Source organism: Trachinotus anak, unplaced genomic scaffold, assembly GCF_046630095.1.
Source record: "Trachinotus anak isolate AG129_WGS33_773 ecotype Australia unplaced genomic scaffold, CSIRO_AGI_Tana_v1 ptg000014l, whole genome shotgun sequence".
Taxonomy (NCBI): Eukaryota; Metazoa; Chordata; class Actinopteri; order Carangiformes; family Carangidae; genus Trachinotus; species Trachinotus anak.
This window is the reverse complement of record NW_027273865.1, coordinates 3,510,467-3,523,289: the sequence shown is the minus strand read 5'-3', so window position 1 is coordinate 3,523,289 and position 12,823 is coordinate 3,510,467. Positions and strand designations below refer to the sequence as shown.

At 42.6% G+C, this 12,823-nt stretch overlaps 1 protein-coding gene across 3 annotated transcripts; it reads right to left on the bottom strand.

Moving 5' to 3' along the window:
• Nucleotides 1–910: 910 nt before the first annotated feature.
• On the bottom strand, nt 911–12,651 carry rffl (ring finger and FYVE-like domain containing E3 ubiquitin protein ligase). Of its 3 annotated transcripts, none has more exons than XM_071496619.1 (8): nt 12,402–12,651; nt 9,351–9,532; nt 6,809–7,006; nt 6,447–6,695; nt 6,086–6,290; nt 5,696–5,719; nt 5,021–5,227; nt 911–3,848 (listed from the first exon to the last, which is right to left on the bottom strand). In XM_071496619.1, the coding sequence occupies exons 2-7, from the start codon at nt 9,528–9,530 to the stop codon at nt 5,043–5,045; spliced, it is 1,041 nt and encodes a 346-aa protein (XP_071352720.1). In that variant the 5' UTR covers nt 9,531–9,532; nt 12,402–12,651; the 3' UTR covers nt 911–3,848; nt 5,021–5,042. The 3 variants fall into 3 exon arrangements, with proteins under 3 accessions (XP_071352720.1, XP_071352722.1, XP_071352723.1); XM_071496621.1 differs by having other exon boundaries at nt 911–3,748; XM_071496622.1 differs by lacking the exon at nt 911–3,848 and adding an exon at nt 3,855–4,570.
• Between the last annotated feature and the right edge of the window lie 172 nt (nt 12,652–12,823).

Sequence of the window (12,823 nt, the reverse complement as noted above, 5' to 3'; positions counted from 1 at the left end):
AGCTGAGCTGTGCTGCTGTGGATCATCCACGTCGTTAAAGCAGGATGTGGCTCTGGTGGTGGACACAGAACACAGTGTTACAAATAACAGACTGGAATTAATGTGTTTTGTGCTTTCTGTGAGAAAGGTAAAAGAAAAATAAAATGCACCAATTTCTTAAAATCTTGTTTAGTTTCCTTAATGCAGCTACTGTAATAAATACAGGATATATAGTATCTGTCTTTTCTTCCTTATTATGATTATTTTGGCTTTTTTCGTTTAATTAAAAAAATACTTTACCTGAAAAACATGAGGATGTGGCGCAGTTTTTCAGCCCTGAGTACTGTCTGCAGGTTTTCCCTCCACACCCATCAACCTCCACTAAGAAGGTTGTGACATCATAAGCTTGGTTACTGCTTTCAGTGGTTTGAAATTAAGTTCTCCTTCATCTCCCATCATTCTTATTCTCTTCTTAGAATATTTAATTTCATTTCCTGACTTTTTTCCTTCAAAGTGTCCATTTGTCAGTCTTCCCTGAGATATATACACACACACACACAACCTCCACAGTCTTTCATTCAGTAAATGTGTCCAACCCCATGGTCTTATAACACATCTATGGTCCTACCTCATCTTCAGTGTAACTGTACTGTTTGACGTCATAAACCATTGTCTTAATGTCAGTATGTTCAGACAGACTACCTGTTGTTGAGCTCTGTCTTCTGTTCTGCTGAACTGCACTGATGTAATAAAGGGAGATGTCGGACTAACTAAGGGTCACATGTACACATTATGAGGATGTGCCACTGAAAAAGTATAAGAAAGAAAAAAAAAACTGTCACATTTATGTACAAGTGATGAGGTCACAGATGACACAGGAAGGTAGTGACCTGTCAGGGTAGAGTAAGGACAGAGCAGACACACACACAACTGAGAGAGATCAGTTTTATTACAAAATTATTCTGCAAACTTCACCCAGAAAACTAAGCTTCTTCAAATATTTCATTTCTGACAGATCCCTCACAAACTGTCTGAACTGTGATGAAACTGAGGAGTTAAAGCAGCTTTCAGCCAAACAGGTCTAGTGTTAAAAGCAGTCGTTCCCAACCTGAGGTCAGGGCCCCTCTAGTGGGTCACAAGTTAAATCTGTTGGATGGGAGAAAAAAAACTAAAACCTACTGCACAAACTTAAATTCTTTTTTTAATGGACTCAAACCGCTTTTGGGAAATATTGGATCGTCTCACTGCTTTGATCCTCAAAGAGGATCAAATTATTCAAATGACAATCTGAGAAGTTTGCTGGAGGAATTCACAACTCATAGGCATCCAAAGGGCTGCGAGTTAACACTGCTGTATGTTAATAAGCCTAACACTTTGGAACCAAAAGAGAAAAAACACACAGCTGGATGCTCATCTGTTAGCCTCCAGCTGTGCTGGCCTCAGTGGGGATAGCTGACGATGCTAACAGATACCTAGAGGAGAAAACAGGATGGTGTGTTTCTGGCTGACAGAAGTTTGAACATGAAAAATTCCCACACATCATTCCCATGATGACATCATTCACCCACAGTGTAGCAGAGAAATCAAAGTGCATTGTAATTAATGAATGACTGTACCATGGCTGAGCTATCATGACTGAAAGGCAAACATCACAGAAGAAATGTGTGAAGTCAGAAAGGTTTTAAGTACCAACCATAATTCCACAAAAAGAAAATCAAAAGTAGTCACAGCAAAAATCAAACATATTGGTCTCACAGAAACAAAAACACAAAGGGACGACACATCTCTTCTGCATCATCTCTAAACAACTTCAACCAACACAAATCAATAATGTTTCAGCATCAACACATTAGTGCAATCAGTAATTATAAGACACAAAGGTAACTTCAAACCCAAGAGTTTCACTGCTGAGGTTTCTGCTCAACAACACAGAGACCAGTCTGCTGGTAAAGAGGAAGATGTTCCCTGTCTTTAATAACATGTGGAGTCCCTCAGGGGAGCATCCTGGGGCCCCTGTTGTTTCTATTTAAACTGATACACATTGAGAGGCACAGTCCAACATATACCCATATGCTCTTGTTCTTTGTCTTTCCCAGAGTCAGATGAGAAGACAGAGGTCCTGTACAGTGACCGGTCCACTTAAGGTTCAGGAATTAAGCTGTTCCAATACATTTTCTGTAACTTTTCAAGTGCTCAACAGAACCACATGAGAACCGTCTCAGAACTCTGTGCCAGTTCTCTTTATAATTTGTGCTTCTATTATTCCCTGAAAACTTCCAAGGAAATCACAGGGAGTTTGGTGACCTATAAAAATAGCATGACTCTTTTGTATGTTTTATATTTTATATCAATCCTTTATTTATTGTATTTTTACAGGCCAAAGTCACAGATGTGACTTAAACCACTGGAATCAGTCTAAAAAAATATGTTTTAAATACCAGCATATAAAAATTAAACAGATCCATAAAAACCATCAGATCCTCAGAAAAACATATAAAGGTCCAGGCCTCATTGGAGTCTACAGCCCTGTGTCTGCAGTTAGCTTAGCACTGAGACATGTTGAGGCCACGTTGTTTTTATTCGACTAAAGAGCCTGAGCAGAGGGGGAAAAAATCAGTTTGGTTGAACTGGTCACAAACCAGTTGTTTGCAAAACAGCACCAGCCCAAAAATAATTGGAACCAGTGTCAGGTTTGGTCATGTGAATGAAAGTGTAAAGTTTACAATGATAAGGTCAAAAAAGGTATTTGTGTGTTCTGAGGTCAAACAGCGGTCTGGTGTTAAAGGTCGTGATTTTCACCTCGGCTTTGTTTCTCACAGGTTCAGTTTGTGACAGTGAGGATCTGAACACGCTCACCTGCACGTCACAAGGTAAAGCTGTGATTGACCAGTCACCTGAGGCTGAGAGCAAGGCTCATCTGATAATCTGATCTGGAGGCAGTTTAATGGACATGATGTTGTTCAGCTGAGTGAGGAAATGTGCTCTGATTGGCTGCTGGACTGACGCAGCTTTAGACTGTGATCTGAGAGCAGAGGAACTGTCAGCTTTGGTCTGAGGAAGGAGGTGGTCTCAGGTCTCAGGTCTCAGGTCTCAGGGTGCTGTCAGTCCTGATACCAAATGGGCTCACAGCAGTGCTGTTATCAACGGTCTTGAGGATGCAGATAAAACAGGTGCTGATGGCTTCCACACGATTACAGGAGGCTTCATGAAAGCGCGCAAAACCTTTAGTGAACCGTCTGCTGCGGAGCCCAGTGATGTTTAGATTTATTATTTTTATTTCTGAGTCTCTCGTCGATGAGGTGCAGATTTTTAAATATATATTTTTCTATCTGAGTATGCAGTGCCCTGCTCACCTGCTGTTTTACTTCACTTGGTTATTTTACAGTGTAAACTTACTGCAGACTGTAAACTAACTACAGAACACAGCCTGTGTGCGTTCAGAGGTCAGAGGTCGTGTGATGACTCGCTGACACTGTGCAGTTGTGGATGGACCCTCCTCACCTTTCCAGGTACACGTCTCTTTGGTAAATTTCCTCCTCCTTCAGGTTTCTCTGATGGATCATGGTTTTGTTACAGACCTTCCTCACTCCACCCTGCACACTGAGCAGGACTGACTGGAGGTGGGGGATGGGGTGTGAGGTGGGGGGCATGGGGGTTGAAGGCACAGACGATGATCCACTTCCTGTGAAGCTGCAGAGTCATCCGTATATTCAGCTCTGCAGACTCCAGGTCAGATCAGGTCACGGTCCAACCACGCATCTTATTTACACTAGAAAAATGGAGTTAACAAAATAAAAGCATTCTGCCCCTGTACAGGGTCCCTTCAGGAAGATGTGTTTTTTACTTTATTGCTCTGATGACAGTTGGTCCTACAGAGAGGAGGTGAAGCAGGAGGAAGAGGAGCAGGAGCAGGAGGAGACAGACAGATTCTGGGTTAATGAGGAGTAAAGTTAAACTGGTTTAAAGCAGGTTGGGTTTGTCTTCATTTTAAACATTAAAAACTGAAACAAACAAAAATAAATTAATCAAAAACTAGATTTTTTGCAACAAATATGAGACTGAAACATCAAACAGCAACTTTATCTTCAACAAATGATTTTTTTCTGTCACAATTAAAATGAGACTAAAACTACAGTGAAAACAGAAACTACACTCAACAGAATCAGAAACACTTTTGTTTTTACTCCCCCTTTTCATGAGTTGAAAATTAAAAAGGTTTTTTCTAACCACACTAAAGGCATCTTTCTCTTAAATCTTCTTCACAGATGTATTTAAATCAGTGTCAGTGATCATCCCTCCACCTGACAGATGTGACACATCCAGATGTTGATTACACAGCAGGATTATTACACAGGCGTGACTCAGGCTGGTCACAGTAAAAGTAAACTTGTGTAGTTTTATTTTGAAAAAAGACATTTTTTAGACACTGAACTGTGTGATTTGGGCTACAGGTGTTTATTTTTTGGGTGGGGGGGGTCATGGATCAGAAAACCAGTCAGTATCTGGTGCAACAGAATTGATCAGGTTGTTGACCGTTGGTCTGCTCTTCTTCAGTGTGAAGCTGCTGGTTGTTGACAGGAAGTGGACCATGCTGTCGCACACACAGATCCAGATCATCTCACACATGCTCAGTGGGTCACACAGGTCATGAAACAACAGGGATGAACGGCACAACAATGGGCCTCAGGATCTCAACACAGTATAACATGTGTGTGTGTGTGTGTGTGTGTGTGTGTGTGTGTGTGTGTGTGTGTGTGTGTGTGTGTGTGTGTGTGTGTGTGTCTGTATCTTTTGTGTTTACAGAAAAAACCTTAGATCTTTTATTTTAACTCATGAAAGATTGGAGTAAAAACAAAAGTTTTAATATTCTGTTCAGGGTAAAACAAACTGTTCTACGATTTTAAAAAAATCAAACAGGGCAGGATGTGACTGGTTAAACTGGTTAAACTGGGATTGGAGGAGGAGAAAGATACTTGAACTAGAACCACTTCGGTTGGATTGGGTTCAGACTAGTTCGGAGGTTTTACTGGGTGTGGTTTACCTGGGTCCAGGTCTGTGTTGGTTCAGGACCTGAAGACATGGACGGCTCGGACGACGTACTGGCGGCAGATGGGACACTCGCTCATCCTCTTGCCACATTTGGTGCAGGTGATCATGTGACCACACTCCAGCAGGACGCAGTCGATGGGAGAATCCATGCAGATCTTACAAAGGTTCTCCTCCAGACCTGCAGCACTGCAGCCGGACACTGGAGGGAGACAGAGGGCGAGGTACGGAGCGCCGTGAGGGACAAAATCACACTTGATCGGTGGGATGATCACAGGAATAAAAAAGTAGAAATAAAGAAACAACAGAGAGATGTACGGGGCACTGTGAGGGACAATATTATGGTTACAAACAACATATGAGCTGCCAATTATTTTCTTGATTAATTGATTAAATATTTGATCACATCCACACATCCATCATGAACATGAACATGAACACATCCATCATCACTGATCAATCAACTGATCATTTCAGTTTTATAACATGTTATTAATTAAAGATTTAAATTAACCACTGACTGAAACAGATCTGGTTTTTACTGGTCAGAGATTTATCACAGTTCACTGCTCTGACGATGATGATGAGGAGGAGGAGGAGGAAGATGAGGACGATCATGGTCATTCAGTCACATGTTCTACTGACTCTGGAGAGAAAACAGGAAACTAACCTGCAGCGTTCACAGTGTTGGCAGCTGAAAGACACAAAACAAAATGTTTGGGTTTTAGTTCTTTAGTCTCTGATGATGATTTTATTTATTCTGGATCATGGGTCTGATGATGATGATGTTTATCATTAAAAACTCTTCCTCTCTCACATGAAGGAGCTCATTCCTGAACAGGTGAACCAGAGTTACCTGAATCAGGTGATTACCAGCTTTGAAGTCCAGGTGATCAAGTTCATGTTAGGTTCAGTTAAACCAGATAACAGGAATTATCCTGGCTTTGTTGAACCTGCTTCATAGTCCAGGACTCTGGTGCAGTTGGATCTGAACACTAATCACTGCTTAGAATTGTGGACCATGTCAAACCACATCACAGACAAGGAGCAGGGGACTCACCCAGTAGGTTCTGCTGGTCCTGGTACAGCCGGCTCACTCTCTCCATCAGCTCCCACTTCTCACAGCAGCCTTTGTAATCCACAAAGTTCCTGGCGAGGATTTCCTTCAGCTGTCGCACACTGAGCGCCTCGATGTCATCCAGACTGCTCAGGTCTGACAGAGATGCCCTGCGACCTGAGACTGGGGGCTCCTCAGGGTCCCAGGTCTGGACCAGATGAACAACAGACACAGAGTTAGTCACAAGACCTAGACTCAAACCCACAACCCAGACTCCTGCTGGAATATAATGTATGACCTTCCCAGGACTTTCCAGAACTTTCCAAAGGGATGATCAAAGTATGAAGTCCTGCTCAGGTTTTACCTGGTCTTCGTCCTGAACGTCTGCCTCAGCTGTGGCGGTCTCAGCTGGAGGGTCCAGGGCTTCAGGCCGTGTTGTGGGTGGGTCAGGGCTCAGGCTCGGGGTGGGTGTAGGGGCGTCAGGGGTCAAGGTGTGAGGAGTGCGGCCCGGTGGGTCAGAGGTCACAGAGGGGGGGTCAGGGGTTAGAGTCTCAGGGGCTGAGCCGCTGGATGGTGAAGACTGCTGACCCAGGACCAGCTCCACCAGCTCCTCCTAGTACAGGAAACACTGGTTTACCAGGGGGGAGGGTGGGTTGGGGGGTGTGTGTGTGTGCGTGTGCGTGTGTTTTGGGGGTGGGCTGTTTTTAAGATACTAAATGACCTCACCTTCTCTCTGCACAGGTGGGTGGAGACCTCGTGCAGGTGCAGGTAGTCTCTAAGCTCTTTCACTTTGAGCTTCATAAGCTCCGCCCTCTCCAACAGATTGCCATAGAAACGCTGACAGGTGTGACAGAGGCGGGGGCGGGGCTCCAGCTGGGCAGAGCAACGGCTGCAGTAGTTCTTCTTACAGTCCACACACACATGCTGAGAGACAGACAGGTGGAGAGAGACAGGTCACTCTCCACTACACTATAAAAACACACCTTGCCTGTTGTGGGTCAGAGTTGGACTGACCTGTCATAATGTGTCAGTCACTACTTCCTGTGTACTTCAGTCAGACTCAGAGACAGGTGTGTGAAATGATAACGATCAGGTGTGTGTGGAAGCTGTAGGAGGCTCCCACACACACCTGCCTCTGAATCTCTACGACAGCGACACGACAGCCACACTGATGAAGTGTGAAGTGTGCCGACTCCACTGTGGACCAGTGGAGTCGGCAGCAGCAGCTCCTGATCCCCCTCTCACTATCAAACACATGGGAACATTTACAGTTCAATCCCTGATAACATCATTTAAACTAATTCACTTTGACATCTGTGATCTTGAGTTTGAACCCCCCCCCAAATCCCCGGAGAGGAGACACAACTCAAATCCACATCACACACCTGGACCTACACGTCCATCTGTCAGGTAGGAACCAATCACAGACCAGCCTTCATGAATGTCAGCTGAGAGGCAGCTACAACAAGGCACATGTTCACAGGAGAAGGGAAACAATCAAATCACAACACAATAAGCGACATAAGAACAACACTAAATGCTGGGATCTCTGCTGGAGACACTGAGGTGTCCTCCTGACTGTTCACTCAGGACTGTCCCTCTGTTACATCAACAACTCTGCCACAACCACATGAAGACCTGTATGACCAGTTTCTGATCGTTTGAAAAACTGCCACAAGAATTAGGAATTACCCGCAACCTTGCCTGTTGTGGGTCAGAGCTGGACTGAGGGCGGGAAATTCCACAGCAATGAAAACACAAACAGGAACAAGCTGAGACGCTGATGATGTGACGACATTTGCGTCTGGATCTGGGGACTCTCAGAGCAGACTGAGCTTCAACAGGATCTGTTTAAAGGTGGAGGAGGTCACAGTCCACCTTCGCCTGCTCTGTGTGCGACTGAAATGAACAAAGTGCCTGAGACCAAACAAACAAAGTACCACAGGACTATCTATTCCAGCAAATCAGCAACAGGAGCACTCGTGCACAGGACAAGGGAAAGAAGAAGAGAGAGAGAGCTTCAGGTAATGTTCACATCAAAGGCTCCGGTCAATCAGATAACCACTCTGTACACCTGAGCTGAGCAGAAAAGCTTCAGAGTGAACAACACGTCAACCTGGAGGTGGATGGACTACAACAGCAGAGACCACATCTGGGTCCACTTCCTGTCACCAAGACCAGACACCTGAGGCTGCTGTGGACCCAGACTCACCAGCACTGGACAGGTGAAGACCTGGTCTGATGGATCTGGATTTCTGCTCAGGCAGCAGATGGTAGGGTCAGAGTCTGGATCCATGGACCAACCTGTCCAGGTGGTGGTGGTGGTGTGATGGTGTGGGGGTGTTTTCTGGACCAACTTTGGGTCTTACTAATAAAGTGATCACTGAGTGGATAAACAACAGGAACAGACTTCAGGACCTGACAGTCACTTCACAAAGTCTTCACTCTCCTGCATTCATTTCATATTTTATTGCATTGTGTTAATTTGAAATAGATTAAGTTGTGACAGAGTCAAAACATGTTTTTAGAAATGTATTTAAAAAACTGAAATCTCTCATGACAGAAGTTTTCAGACTCTTCACTGTGGCTCCAAACTGTGATCAGCTGCTTCCTGTTTGCTTTAATTATCTTTGAGGTGAGTCGAGTCCTTCATTGAAGTCCACCTGTGTTGAACTGATCTGATTGGACAGAGTTTAGAAATACACACACCTGTGTGTATCAGGTCCCACAGTTCACCCGCAGGTCAGCACAGAGACCATGAAGTCCAGTGGACTCTCTTTAGACATCTGTCTGTGTTCCCAGGGGAACAGTGGAACAGGAACCAGGACTCTTCTAGAGCTGGAGTCCAGACAAACTGAGGGACCAGGTAAAAAGGACCTGGGTCAGGAAGGAGGTCTCTGTACCAGAGCTTCAGAGTCCTCTGCAGAGATGGAGAAGCTCCTGAGGGACCACCTTCTCAGCAGCTCTCCATCAGTCAGGTGTTCATGGTGAGAGACTGGACACTGATAGAATAACGTGAGCTAAGTCCACATTCCACTCTGTCTACGTCTGAGACCACTGTCCACTCAGAACAACTCAGACTTCTGGACCCACTATGACTCAACAAAGTGGTCTGTGCACTGAGAGACATGTTTCCATCCTGATCAGTACTGATCCTAAAACCACTGCATAGTGACTCCAAACGGTAGCATATGACCCTCCCTCCCTTTGACCCTCAGCAGAGCTGTCAACGTGTTTTTAGAGGTGGACATCAGGTGGTCTGAGTTACCTTCTTGCCAGGTGTGTCAAAACAGCCCCCGCAGGCCTTACAGGTGTGTTCAGGTAGAGGAGGAGACGGCTGACTGGTGAAGGCCGAGTTAGTGTAGGACTGATGGCGACGCTCACCTCCACCAGACTGTTCAACATCAGCTGAGTCCATACACAACCAGTTACAGCAGGACGCCCACATACCTGAAACACACACAGAAATACTCCCTGTAAGTAATAAATACTTCATACACAACCAGCTCTGAACTTAATGACGCACTGAAGTTCTGAGTAAGAGATTTTCTTAAATCAAGTATTTTCACAATGTAGTTTTGTTACCAGTGGTGGACAGTAACGGAGTAAATTTACTTGAGTACTGTACTTAAGTACATATCCAGAGGATTTGTACTTTACTTGAGTATTAGATTTCTTTGGTACTTATTACTCTTACTTGAATACATTTCCAAGACAAATATTTTTACTTTTACTCGAGTAAATTTCTAGGAAGGCTGAAAAGTACTCGTTACTTTCAGGTCTGCTCTTTTTGGAAATTTTTTTTTTTATTCTAAAATACTATTGGACACAAGCTGTGTTTGTCAAAGAATGAAACCTATCACAGTGCACGCTCTCCACTGGGATCTACGTAAAAGCGGATAATAGAGACAAGACAAGACAAGACAGACATGGGGAGACAGACATTGGGAGACAGGCACGGAGACAGACAAGACAGACATGGGGAGACAGAGTTTGTTGTGCTCCTATATTGTACTGGCACATGTCCTTCCTGTAAAGTCAAGTGACTTCAACATTGAGTTATTGAAAGCAGAGATGTAGTTTTTTGTAAAGCAGTGGTTCTCAACCAGTGGTCTGGGGACAACATTGGTCTTTGAGGGGGTTCCAGTTCCCAACTTAGCTAAATGATAGAGAGTTAGTTGGACGGTGCAGGTTCATTTGGTTACAGTTTTAATGATTGTTAATAAACACTGCATCTGCAACATCTGCTGTCCTCTTATGATCCCATTCATTTTATTTGTTCTTACAGGTGTTTCTGCAGGCTTTATATGACACTGTGCACTGTGGTTCTAAAAGCAGGCACATCAGTGCAGGTGGTTTCAAAGAGTTAATTCTCAGAAACAAGAGTTAAAAGGTCCTTAAATTCATTTAGAAAAAAATATAGTAATTCATTGATGTGAAAAATAAGAAGTTTACTCTTACTCTTACTCTTACTTTTACTTAAAGTAAATTTAAAAGCATGTACTTTTGGATACTTAAGTACCTTTAAAAGCAAGTACTTTTTTACTCTTACTTGAGTAACATTTAGACTGAGCTACTTTTACTTGTAACGGAGTAAATTTTGACCGGTAGTATTTGTACTCTTACTCAAGTACTGGGGTCGAGTACTCTGTCCATCTCTGTTTGTTACCGTCACTGACATAAAGAATCTAAATACTATTCCACAATTTTCCTCTGTCTACTGCCGACCGTAGTACAAACCACACAATAAAATCTGGCAACTTTCTTTCTCTTCATCACATACTCATAACTTAAATTACTTGTAAAATATACTTATTATACATATTACTGAGGACTTCTGCTTTGTGATTGATGTGTATATAGTTAAATAATCATTACAACATGTAAACTTGGGGTCATTAGAAACTTGGCAAACTTGGCAAACTTGCATTATTTGGGAACAATAATAGACACATCTTGCTAAATTCTGGCTTACATATAATTAAGATGAATATTGTTTTTTATTAAATGCTAGGTGAATGGAAATATTTGTATTTATTATTCTTGATATAACTCAAGTTATGTTTTAGTTGGAGAAGTTGTTTACAGATGAGCCAGGCTTTGTTAAATTTAACAATATGTTCATGAAGGTTTTCATCCGATAATGGGAAACAGTTTAGCATTTCATTTTAAGACATTTCAGTCCATTTCAATTGGTAAAACTTGTTTACTGTTGCTTTCTAAAAGTTTTCTAATGTAAAACTTAAATGTAATGGTTTTTAATGTAATTTTGTACACAGATGATTGTGGACCAATCTAAATGGTAAAAACTGACAGGTTTGTGTTCCTGCTTTGTTATCAGACATAACAGGTACTTTTCATGGTTAAACAGACTTTCACATTATCAGGACTTTATCTGAAGATTTTTGACTACATTTTACTAAGCAGAACCTACATTTTCACATATTTTTACACTATAACACTGTTACCACCACCAAACCAATAATCTGAATACTTTACCGACCACTTTTGTTTGGTACACAACTGACTGTACACCAAACTACACAGTTCGAACTGACATGTTTGTGTTCCTTAATTGTCGTTTGACATTGGTAATGTCAATTACCTGGTAAAATAGCCTTTTGCATATAAACAAGATCTTCGTATTAATTCGGCGTCGTGTGTCACGAAGCAGAACTCTTATTTAAATAAATCAGCAAGTATAGAGAGGCAGAAGATCGTATATAATTTTTTTCAAATTTAGTTAAAGTGAGAACTGTTTTGTTTTTAATGACAGTCGAGTGAACGAAGTGAATGAAGTATGTGTTTATGAATCGTAATAAATCTTGAGTGAGGTTTTATGAGGAGCAGCTGTGAGCCAGACTCCGTTTGATAACCCGCAAATATACACAATCCATAACAAAGCTAAAACCTCAGTCAAGTTTACATGTAATATAAATAAGCATCGTTTTGTGTTGATTGTCAACCGAATGAGTAACAGCATATAGATAATAAGTAAAAACTACTAAGTTATATTTTAGGATTGGTATTCCTTTACCAGTGAGCAAAGCGACTTTGAATTCAACGATACGTTCACGGAGTCTGGCTTTTGGAGTCTGAAAAGTGCCCTGGGCTGCTAGCAGGCTAAATAGGCTAGGCTAACATTAGGCTAGTTAGTGGAGCTGATCCGACTGAAGTTTAAAGAAACTGACACAAAGCTAACAAACACAAACCAACAACTAGTCAACCACAGCCAAAGACAGAGCAGGTTAAACCAACTAAGTTAAGAGGTTAACTAACATGTAACCAGCACGATTATCAACATAACGAAGCGTCTTACCTGTTAATGACAGGGGCTTCTACAGCTAGCAGTCAGCTAACTAACCACCGCGTCGCCTCTAGTTAATGAATACTAACCAATGGTTTAAACGTCAAGCTGTTAGTTTGTCAGCATGATGAGTCCGCGGTTTTGTGACGAACTGTAGAAATAAAGATAGACAAGACTCAGACTGAAGCCTGAGATAGCAACAGTGTTGAACCAGGAAGAGTTCAACTTCACACACAACACACACAACACACACAACACACACACACACACACACACACACACACACACACACACACACACACACACACACACACACACACACACACACACACACACACACACACACACACACACACACACACACACACACACAGAGTACTAAAGCTCAAGTTTTCCATTAAACTTTATCAGGTTCACAGTCACAGACACTCACC

What these genes read in the sequence shown, in the direction of transcription:
- rffl (XM_071496619.1), bottom strand. Translation starts at nt 9,530, where the DNA reads ATGTGGGCGTCCTGCTGTAACTGGTTGTGTATGGACTCAGCTGATGTT. An exon ending in CCCACCTGTGCAGAGAGAAG is followed by an intron (nt 6,696 to 6,808) that starts GTGAGGTCATTT and finishes TTCCTGTACTAG; the next exon opens with GAGGAGCTGGTGGAGCTGGT. An exon ending in GGACCAGCAGAACCTACTGG is followed by an intron (nt 5,720 to 6,085) that starts GTGAGTCCCCTG and finishes TGTGTCTTTCAG; the next exon opens with CTGCCAACACTGTGAACGCT.